This window comes from Psammomys obesus, unplaced genomic scaffold (genome assembly GCF_907164565.1).
Source record: "Psammomys obesus unplaced genomic scaffold, mPsaObe1.curated_primary_1811, whole genome shotgun sequence".
In the NCBI taxonomy this organism is placed as follows: Eukaryota; Metazoa; Chordata; class Mammalia; order Rodentia; family Muridae; genus Psammomys; species Psammomys obesus.
The window spans coordinates 32,824,728-32,835,395 of record NW_026596046.1 but is presented as its reverse complement, the minus strand read 5'-3'; the positions used below and the strand labels follow the sequence as shown (position 1 = coordinate 32,835,395).

The window sequence follows — 10,668 nt, the reverse complement described above, 5'->3', positions numbered from 1 at the left end:
CACACACACACACACACACACACACACACACACACACACACACACACACACACCATAGCCTCACTGCCCAGAGGTCTCGCCTTGCTTCTGTTACACAGGCCCAGCTCCCCGAGGGGCAGAAGAAGACCAGTGTCAGACACAAGTTGGTGCACTTGACCCTGAAGAAGAAGTCCAAACTCACAGAAGAGGTAAGAACAGACCCCAGGGCCTAGCGGCACTTCAGGGTTCCTTAGGCAGCCAGGCTGAGCGAGGGGGGGGGGGGGGGGGGGGAGGGAACAGGAGTAGGAGTGGATGATGCTTTCGTCTCTGAAGCACAGCATCGCAGCAAGGGGCATGGGCGCATGGAAATGCTTGGGGGTGGGGGCTTCATGGGGCAGAAGAAAGAATGGGGAGGGGCCGAGCACATACGGGAAAAGGAGGGTGCTCCTTGCTGAGGCATGTACCATGCATTTTGTCCCGCTCAGCCTGGGTACCACTTTTGTGGGAGTCTTCCTGAGTACTGGCACCATCATCCATCAGCTCATCCCCCACCTTCTGGGACTACCAAGGCCTGGTCCCCCAGGGCTGTCTAGGCTGGCAGGGGCTGGGATAGCCAGCCATGGGTTCAATTGATATGAGGACGTTGCATGGCCCTTGCTGTCTATGATGGAGTTTCTCCTGCTGCCTCTTATTGCATCTGCAATGGCGGGGCTGCCTCTGTGGCTGTGTGACACCACAGCAGAGACATGCATCTACTGAGAACTATGTCTGAAGGTGGCCGTGTCACCTTGGTAATGAACCAGAGCTCACTGTGGTGCTGTGGATGCGAAATGGTGATCTCGCTCAGAGTCTGGGATGGGCCATATTCTGGCTGAAAGGGTTTCCCTGGGGTGGGACTGAGGTGCAGCGGGCCAAGGAGGCCACAGAGAACTTGAAGCAGGTAGCATCAGGCTGGTGCTCCAGGCCATATGGTCTGGGATGTTAGTGTTCGGGGATGGAGTAATGACAAGCTCAGGCCCATCAGGGCATCCACCTGCTCCCTGTGGGTGCCTGGGGACAGCACCCCAGCCTCACCTGCTCACCTCAAACCTCTCTCCTTGGCCTAGGTGACCAAGAGGCTGCACGACGGGGAATCCACGGTGCAGGGTAACAGCATGCTGGAGGACCGGCCCACCTCCAATCTGGAGAAGCTCCACTTCATCATTGGCAATGGCATCCTGCGACCTACACTGCGGTCAGTGCCCGCGGGGCGATGGGGTGCTGTGGGGCAGGGCTTTCAAGCCAGCTGGTAGTGCCGCAGGCAGATCTATGAGTCCAAGGCCAGTCCTGTCTACAAAGCAAGTCCGGGACAGCCAGGGCTACACAGAGAAACCCTGCCTCAAAAAAAGAACAGTGCCCACATCTGCAGCTTGAGGGAAGACGGAACTGCGAGACAGTGAACGGAGTATGTAGTCCGTACCTAGTAGCTATTGAACCCACCTGAGCTGTCTGCTTTAACCCTGTGTTGCTGCTGGCTCACCTTCAGGGTAGCTGACCCAGGCCAAGGTCAAGGTTACTGTGGGCAATATGCCAGGAGACCCAGCTTGTGTTTCCATCCGTGGGTCAGGAGAGATCTCTACCGATGGCCTGGGTGTTGGCGAGGTGGTGGAAAGACTCTGGAGTCACCAGTACAACTAGACAGTTAACCCAGCCAGATGTGGGGACCTGGGCTTCTTGAAAAGCTGACTTATCGCATGACCATTGGTGAGGTCAGGGGATCCCGAGAACTTGTGTTTCTATTGGAAGTGTGGCCTGTGGACAAGAGCCGCATCCCATCTTCCTGATGGGGAAATTGAGGCCCATCCTGTAGAAGAGACGTGGCAGGGGTCACTTGGACTTCCAGGCTGCCTCTCACCTTCACCCCTTCCCCTTAAGGCTAGTTAACACCTCACTTGAACTAGAGGCCACCCAGCATCGCCAGGAGGGAAAGATGGCCGCCACCCGATTACTCTCCGCCACACCCGAAGTAGCTCTGCTCCAGAGCCTGTACCACGAGTCCTAGGCCGAAGAAGGCTAGGGAGTCGGCTCCTGTGGGGACCACAGCTAACCTCACTTCTCTTGCTTAGCTTCCTGCCTCTTGGCTGATTGGGGCCAGGCCAGGGACTCCAGCACAAGGTTCCTGCTGGTCTGTGGCACCATAGGATCTCGATGAGCCATGGCAGCTTCACCTACAGGCCCAACTGCTGGTCTGAGGGCTGCCTGTCTGCTTTGGATATTAAAATGGCCCTTGTTTTATGAAAGGGTTTGGGTCATGGGCAGAATGTGCGCATGTGATGTGTCCTGGGAAAAAGATGGCACCTTGAAATTTTGTTTGTTCATGACGATCCTGCCTCCTACTTGGCACTGCCCTCAGAGAGATGTGTCAGATGTGTCAGAGTCTCTGCTCAGTGGCCCTGAGACATTTCCCAGGTGCCTGGCTTATTCCTGTTGTGTCAGTCACTTTTACAAAAACTGTCCCTGACTGTAGGTTCCCCTGATCAGGCTACATCACTGGCCGGGGGCTAGGCAGAACCAGGCTTATAGCCTTGAACTTGTATTAGAATGTCCACTTTGTTGATGGTGGAACCCCATCAGGGGCTTTTGCCTTATTCCTCAGGACCCCCAAGTCTAAAGCAAGAACCCTATGCTCGGCCTTTTCTCCCGGGCAAACTTGTCTCCTGGCAAACTCTGGCGGGCTGAAGCGCTGTGGTGTGGGGGAGTGATGGGTTTCACTCTGAGGTCTTGTCTCCATGCAGGGACGAGATTTACTGCCAGATCAGCAAGCAGCTCACGCACAACCCCTCCAAGAGCAGCTACGCCAGAGGCTGGATCCTCGTGTCTCTCTGTGTCGGCTGCTTCGCTCCCTCTGAGAAGTTTGTTAAGGTAGTCGGGTGGTCTGGGGTGGGAAGGGTGCAGGGACCCTGCGTGCTGGGACTCAGCATGTGTGTTCCTCACATGGGATCCTAGGACTTCTCGGCTTCTGCAATCCCAAGTCCCATGTAGGGACAGATCCCCTTCCGGGTCCTTGAAGGTCTCATACCCACCTGGCCCCTTCTTCCCGGGTCCCCTTTGCCCAGGGTCAGGGCTTGCTCTGTCAGTCCCATTCTGCAGAGCTCAAGTGTGACCAGGATGTGTCCTGAGCCACCTGAACATGTGTCTTGCGACAGGCACTTTGATATCACTCTGTGCCAGGCTCCGGGTACTACCTGGATGCCATGATGGTGGTAGGTGGAGGAGGAAGGGAAGGTGAGGGAGGACAGATGGAGCTCTGAAAAAAGGCCAGCAGCTGCAAGAGAGAGTACAGGCAGAGTGTGGGGTGAGGCAGGAGGTGACGCTGGGAAGACTGACTGTACGGCCGGGCCACCAAGCTACAGGGCATGTGCTTGCTTCCAGGGATGGCAGGAGCAGGCCTAGAAAAGAGGGGTTTAGGAGGCCCTGCTGGAGCAGCAGCTGTGCCCGAAGGCCGCTGCAGCGGCTAGGGTGGGGCTTGCCTCACTTAGTGCCCTGTCCGCAGTACCTTCGGAACTTCATCCACGGAGGCCCGCCTGGCTACGCCCCATATTGCGAGGAGCGCCTGAGGAGGACCTTTGTCAACGGAACTCGCACACAGCCACCCAGCTGGCTGGAGCTGCAGGTTGGCCGGGCTCACACGGCGGCGTGTGGGCATGCTCTCTCCAGTGGCCCCGAAGCATGCCTTTGTGTGAGATTGCAGGGTGCCCCCCAGAAAGTGCCATTGACTCTTTCTGCCCGTCTCATGCCCATGGGACTGAAGCGCTCTTCTTCTAGCCTTGGGGCCCTGCCACAAGACCTCTAAATGTGCCCTCGGGGCGGATACCTGTGACAGATCCAGGTGGTGTCCCAGTGGGATGCTGATGGTATGAGGGTCAGCTCCAGCCCAATAGGGCAGTCGGAGCACAGAGAGAGCGAAGAGACCACAGATCCTTTTGGTCACTCTCAGGCCACCAAGTCCAAGAAGCCCATCATGTTGCCTGTCACCTTCATGGACGGGACCACTAAGACCCTGCTAACGGATTCAGCAACCACGGCCAAGGAGCTGTGCAATGCTCTGGCTGACAAGATCTCGCTCAAGGACCGCTTCGGGTTCTCCCTCTACATCGCCCTGTTTGATAAGGTATGGTGGCCCAAGCCCAGCCCAGCGCAGTGCTGCCACCTGCTGGCTCTGGGTGTTCTCACGCCATTCACTTAAGCCGCAGAGAACCGGAGCTGCCAGATTTCTGGGAATGGTGTCAGGCTCTTGGGCACCTGGGCGCCCCACAGTCAGAGGTCCAGAGCTTGCTGCGACTACGGGTGCCCAAGGGGAGGCCCTTCTCTTGCTGCTGGAAAAGGAGATTGGAAGGCCTCGGCGGGTTGGCAGGCAGACAACTGTGCTTCTCAGGGTCACGTACCCTGCTGTGCAGGGGTCTGGCCTTTTCCACGTCTTCTCCAGTTGTGTGAGCCCCTAGCTTAGGCTCACAGTCTTCTCTGCTGAGCTAGGTCTGGAACTTTGGAGTTTCTTTTGCCACGGGGCAGACCGAGGAACAGGACCTTGCGCTTCGGCACAGTTTGCTAGCATTTTCCCCTCGCCATCTGGCTCTTCCGGTAATGGCTTGCTTGACATCGCCCCTTGCTCTGAGGAAAAAGTCTCCCACATATGCCTGCCCACTGCTGAGCCTTGAAAGGCAGTCACTGTGCATGCCTCGAGCCAGCTCAGAGACTGTGTAAGGGATCAGCCTCCCGGGGGACCCAGGCTACAGTCCTGCCTCCTCTGGGCCTCGGGCCTCTATACTCATGCATTAGACACAGTGGATGGTCTTTTGAAGCCCTTCTCTGACCCCGTGCCTGATAGCCTCGCACTGTGGCGTCTCTCCCCTGCTCACAGGTGTCCTCCCTGGGCAGCGGCAGTGACCACGTCATGGACGCGATCTCCCAGTGTGAGCAGTATGCCAAGGAGCAGGGCGCGCAGGAACGTAACGCGCCGTGGAGGCTTTTCTTTAGAAAAGAGGTCTTCACCCCCTGGCACAACCCCTCCGAGGACAACGTGGCCACGAACCTCATCTACCAGCAGGTGGTGCGAGGGGTCAAGTTTGGAGAGTACAGGTGTGAGAAGGTAAGTGAGGCGAAAGGGCCACGAGACACCGTGGCCATCTGTGTCCTGGCACAGCCTAAGGGCTCTTGTCCGTTGGTGCCGAGACCGGCCTGATGGCAGCTGGACATTTCCTGGGTTCTTTGTGGAGTCAGTGCTACTTAATGTCGCCTGAACTGCTTAGAGTGGTTGCTTTAGGAAGCTTTCCTGAGTCCCCACTGGAGGGGTCCATGAAGTCCGCAGTGCGCGTGTGTGATGTGTGTACTCAAAGATGGGTGTATCTGTGGCATGGTTCTTAGTCTAGGAGCTGCTCTGAAAGGGAAGAACCGACCATTTAGACCAGGGTTTGCAGGTGTGCCTCAGTTTATCTTCTTCTTGGAACAGAACTGGGAATCTTGTATTTTGAGATAATGAGGTGCTGCCAGTACCTGTGACCACAAGATGAAGATGGCCATAGTGGTGATGCAGAGAGCAGCTGGCGTCGGTGACGACGGCAGTGCTGATGCTGATGGTGGTGCTTATTGGTGTTGGTGGCAAAGGCAACTGGTGATGATGGTAGTGGTGGCAGAGATTGCTATATATGCTGATAAGCTAATATTCAGAGTATATCAGAGTCGTCATACTGGCTACTAAAACTTGGAAACGTTTCCCACCCACTGGAAAATAGCAGTTGCCTTCAAGGTCCCTGAGAGCCTCCTCTATCATCCTGCCACTCTCTAGAAACCCCAGGAGCCCCGGGAGTCCTGCCCTGGATGCTGGGCACCAGCCTAGGCAGAGAAGGGCCCTCTGCCCAAGCCAGACTCTCACCTGGCTCTCTGAAGTAGAGCCATGTTGTAGCCACATTGACTCTTCCTGGGTAGAAGGTGACAGTGATGGAGATGGTGACAGCCATGTGCTGTCATACTGTCACCTTCCCAATCAGACCATCCAGAGTCCTACTCTCTAAGACGGACTCCTCCTCCTTCTCCTCCTCCTCCTCCTCTTCTTCTTGACTGCCAGCCCAGATGGCTTTCATGCAGCACTGAGCTGTCGCTGTCTGACCACCATCAAATAGGCTGGCTGCTCTCAGTTTATGTGCCCCTGGACAGAAGTCAGCTTTGTACTGATGCCAAGGGGACCGGGCACAGGGCAAGAGTTTGACTGTGGGCTTAGGGACTTCATAATTGCCCTGTGCAGAAAAGAGTGTGACAATGAGGCAGGGAGAACACAGGGTCCTGAGGGTTGGGGTCCCCAGCTACAGGAGGCACAGCTTGGAGGGGTGCTCGGGCTGGAAGGACACCCCCAGGGGCAGTGGTGGTGATGCTCTGTATCATCCCTAGGAGGATGACCTGGCTGAGCTGGCCTCCCAGCAGTACTTTGTGGACTATGGTTCTGAGATGATTCTTGAGCGTCTGCTGAGCCTTGTGCCCACTTACATTCCTGACCGCGAGATCACTCCCCTGAAGACTCTTGAGAAGTGGGCGCAGCTGGCCATTGCTGCCCACAAGAAGGTAGGAAGAAGAAGGAGCTCAGAGGAGGGGCAGCACTGAGCACCGGAGGAATCACAGCTGGCATCTGACATTGTCAACCTTGAGCTGCTGTGGACTAGGGCCTCCCGCCCCCAACTCCACCCTCCACTGTGGGCACTGTCATTCGTATGTGTCTTTTGTCAGAAAGAGACTTGCAAGAGGTCCAGTGCAGACTAGAGAAGAGATTGTGGTGCTGCGGGGGGCGCTGTAGGCTGATGGGAGCAGAAGCCCCCAATCCCTCACCTGGCAGCAGGGGTTGTTTCTAGAGTCTTGCCCTTTGCCCTTCGATATTTATCCCACTCTGTCCTCTGCAGGGAATTTATGCTCAGAGGAGAACTGACTCCCAGAAGGTCAAAGAGGACGTGGTCAATTATGCCCGCTTCAAGTGGCCCCTGCTCTTCTCCAGGTTTTACGAAGCCTACAAATTTTCAGGTATCCGCCCAGCTCTCAGCAGGGTGGCTATCTTTCTGCAGGTGCCTGGTCTTCTCGGGTCTGACTGCTGAGGGCCTGTGGGGGGGGGGGCGTGCAGTCAGTTCTGACCAGTGGGTGCCCATGACCCACTGTTTCCAACAGCTGATCTTTAAAGACTTCCCTTCTGCCCGCACTATGGATAGAAAAGGGTAGCCAGGTCTTAGATGCGCTGTTCTGTTGAGCTATTCCTACGAAGCTGAAGGTGGGTGGTATCGGCTGAGAAGAAGTGATGGGGCAAGCTCGGCTTGCCTCTGTGGTCATTGCTGAGCATCTGCTCTATGTCAGCTCTGAGCTCATTCTGGGCTTCATAGAATTGCCAGATCTCAGAGCCACAGACAATCCTGGGGTTCAGTTGTCTGACCTCTACCCACATCTCACCTTGGTGCAGGGCAGGGGCCAGAGGGAGGAAGGGGACTGAGGCTGTTTCTCCAGCCAGCTGTCTCTTCCCGCCACTTTTTGGCTTTCACTTTGTAAGGTAGACAGGCTGGGCCTCCATCTCCCCATCTGTGGACCAGGAATCAGTACCCTCTTCGGAAGCCTCTTCCTTGTACTTACCGGGATTAGGGAGGAGCTAGGTCCAAGATCAGAGAGGCCCCCACTTCTCAGGGCCTCTGTCACTGTCCCAGGCCCTCCCTTCCCCAAGAGTGACGTCATCGTGGCTGTCAACTGGACGGGCGTCTACTTTGTGGACGAGCAGGAGCAGGTGCTTCTGGAGCTGTCCTTCCCAGAGATCATGGCTGTGTCCAGCAGTAGGTGGGGATGGCCGCCAGGGCACAGACAGAGTGATGGGAGGAAAGGGCACAGCACCCGGGGCTGGGGACACAGTCCGTGTTACTGACGGGGAGCTCCTCGTCATCTAAGAAACTCCTGGAGGGTGGCGTGGCCCTGGAGGAGCCACTTTCCCTAGAGCAGTGCAGCCCAGAGCATCTGCCTGGGGCTCACGGGAGTGTGCCCCAGAGATAACGAGGGTGGGAAGGACTTCCTGGTGGAAAGGCAGCTAGGCTGGCCTTGAAGGGTGAATAGGGACATAGGTGGACAATAGGGACATAGGTGGACAATGAGCAGTGCACTGGGCCAGAGTGGGCGACTTCTGGACCAGACCTGGCTGTAGCCATGACTACGCCTGCCTAAGAGGGTGACATCTGAGCTTACCGCCCCAGTGGGCCAGGCCTTGCCCTGGCAGAGCCCTGCCCGGGTGTCTGAGACACTGACGGATTGGCCTTGGTCCCCTTCAGGGAGTGCCGCATCTTGCTCTCACTGGGATGCTCTGACCTGGGCTGTGCTACTTGTCACTCGGGCTGGGCAGGGCTGACCCCGGCTGGACCCTGTTCTTCGTGTTGGTCCTGTAGGGGAGCGAAACTGATGGCCCCCAGCTTTACACTGGCCACCATCAAAGGGGACGAGTACACCTTCACATCCAACAATGCCGAGGACATCCGTGACCTGGTGGTCACCTTCCTGGAGGGGCTGAGGAAGAGGTCCAAGTATGTGGTGGCACTCCAGGACAACCCCAACCCTGGTGAGTGATGGCCGACATGGGAGCTTAGGGGCTGTAGGCAGACTGTACAACCGCCCTGGCCCTCCTCTACAGCATGGGACTGCTGCCTTGTTATTAGCTTTTCTAGACACTAAGCTTAGGGCAGAACCGTCTTTACCTGTAGTGCATGGAGCACGCCTACCCCACTCCCTCCTTCTAGGACTGTAAACTAACTCCTGTCACCAGCTCCAAGTGATATGGGGTCCTCCATGCCTGATAACACAATGCCCCCCCCCGATCAACATGGAGCCCAGACTCCGTGGGGAGGGAAGGGAGAAATGGTGGTAGCCTTGTGCTAGCACAGTGACAATGGAAATCCAGAGGCTGTGGGGGCCTGGAGGTCAGACTCTCCATGCAGCTCGGTCCAAGCGGGAAGCATAAGTGAGCAGGGGCCTGAGGCAGAGAGCATAGGAGAGCCAAGCACAGAGGCAGGAGAAAGCCGGTGTGTTCAAAACTGGTTTGATTAAAAAATGGCAAGGGAAGGGAGGGAGGCCAGGAGTGAGGAGGAAAGAGATGGGCTTTGAGAAGGATAGTCACCCTCGCTGGAGCTAAATCTGGGTGCGGGGATTGCACAAAGAATATGCAAAACGGCGGATGGCGTAGAGCCTCAGTGAGGAGGCGTGGCTTATAGAGGTCATGAGCACAAATGAAGATGTTCCAACCCAGCCCCGTTTTCTGCCCCCCATGTGGATCCTCTCGCCCCTGCTTCAAAGCCGGTGAGGAGTCAGGTTTCCTCAGCTTTGCCAAGGGAGACCTCATCATTCTCGACCACGACACTGGTGAGCAGGTCATGAACTCAGGCTGGGCCAATGGCATCAACGAGAGGACCAAGCAACGAGGGGACTTCCCCACGGACTGTGTATACGTCATGCCCACTGTCACCCTGCCGCCACGGGAGATTGTGGTATGTGACCGGCACCGGAGGTCTCCCCTGGACCCTCCCTTACTCTTCTTCTCACATCTGGTGATTCGAATGAGGGATTGCACTGTACTAATGCTTTACATCTTCTGTGTAGATGGCGCTGGGGTCTTACGGGACCACAGACTGAACGTCACATCAGTCCATGAGGGGCCTAGGGGTAGGGATGGGAAATCATTGTCATAATGTCTGAAGGGAAACGGGGCCACAACCGAGCGAGGATCTGTTTTTTTCTGGACCACAGCTCAAGGATCAACACAGCTCTCCAGGCACTTCCTGGGCAAGGCTGTTCTAGGCACAGCACTCCTGAGGCATAGAAACTACAGGCATGGGAAGGAAAGGCTTTATTCCACCCCCACACAGACCAAGTCTCCCCACCCCATTCTGGAAGGCTCCAGCTTTACGAGATCCCAATGCCCCCAACTAAACAGCTGTCACACACTCTGTCTCTTGCTTCCCAGGCTCTGGTCACCATGACCCCAGACCAGAGGCAGGATGTTGCCCGGCTCTTGCAGCTGCGTACAGCAGAGCCAGAGGTGTGCTCCAAACCCTACACGCTGGAGGAGTTCTCCTACGATTATTTCAGGTGATGCCGGATGGCAGGTCTGGAAAGGGATGGTCCACTTTGAGGAGTCCCCCACTATGGACGAGGCCGTAGTGGCATACACATTCTCTGTTGTCCAGGATGAGCCTCCTGTATAGTCTCATCTCGTCCTTCCTTCCTCTGAGTGGTACCTGTGCCACCCAAGCAGGTCCTGTGTCCTGTGGAGGAGGGGCTGGGCAGGAAGATGCATGCTGTGTTCTGGGGTGCTCAGCTCTGGCTAAGGGTACCCGGGTAGAGGCTCCCTGAGGTGGGGCAGGTACTGACCATCTCCATGCTCCACAGACCCCCGCCCAAGCACACGCTGAGCCGTGTCATGGTGTCCAAGGCCCGAGGTAAGGATCGCCTGTGGAGCCACACACGAGAGCCACTCAAGCAGGCCCTGCTCAAGAAGATCCTGGGCAGTGAAGAACTCTCCCAGGAAGCCTGCATGGCCTTCATAGATATCCACTGCCACGGGGACGAGGGGGGCAGCAGGGAGGGCACTCAGGCCAGAACATGGCACAGATGGAAAACCCTGACCGATTCATAGCACCTTACAGTACGCAAGGG

General features: G+C 56.7%; 1 protein-coding gene across 2 annotated transcripts in view; it reads left to right on the top strand.

The window, feature by feature from the left end:
* Nucleotides 1–10,668, top strand: part of Myo7a (myosin VIIA) — a 53,808-nt gene that overhangs the window by 30,388 nt on the left and 12,752 nt on the right. The window contains exons 24-36 of one of the 2 annotated variants that reach the window (XM_055623521.1): nt 99–188; nt 1,086–1,213; nt 2,754–2,880; nt 3,512–3,631; nt 3,956–4,129; nt 4,877–5,104; nt 6,400–6,570; nt 6,903–7,020; nt 7,686–7,812; nt 8,409–8,578; nt 9,310–9,500; nt 9,977–10,101; nt 10,402–10,559. In XM_055623521.1, the coding sequence (XP_055479496.1) occupies nt 99–188; nt 1,086–1,213; nt 2,754–2,880; nt 3,512–3,631; nt 3,956–4,129; nt 4,877–5,104; nt 6,400–6,570; nt 6,903–7,020; nt 7,686–7,812; nt 8,409–8,578; nt 9,310–9,500; nt 9,977–10,101; nt 10,402–10,559 (1,927 nt within the window). Of the gene's footprint in view, nt 1–98; nt 189–1,085; nt 1,214–2,753; nt 2,881–3,511; nt 3,632–3,955; nt 4,130–4,876; nt 5,105–6,399; nt 6,571–6,902; nt 7,021–7,685; nt 7,813–8,294; nt 8,579–9,309; nt 9,501–9,976; nt 10,102–10,401; nt 10,560–10,668 lie in introns of both variants that reach the window. The other variant, XM_055623522.1, reaches the window with a different exon arrangement.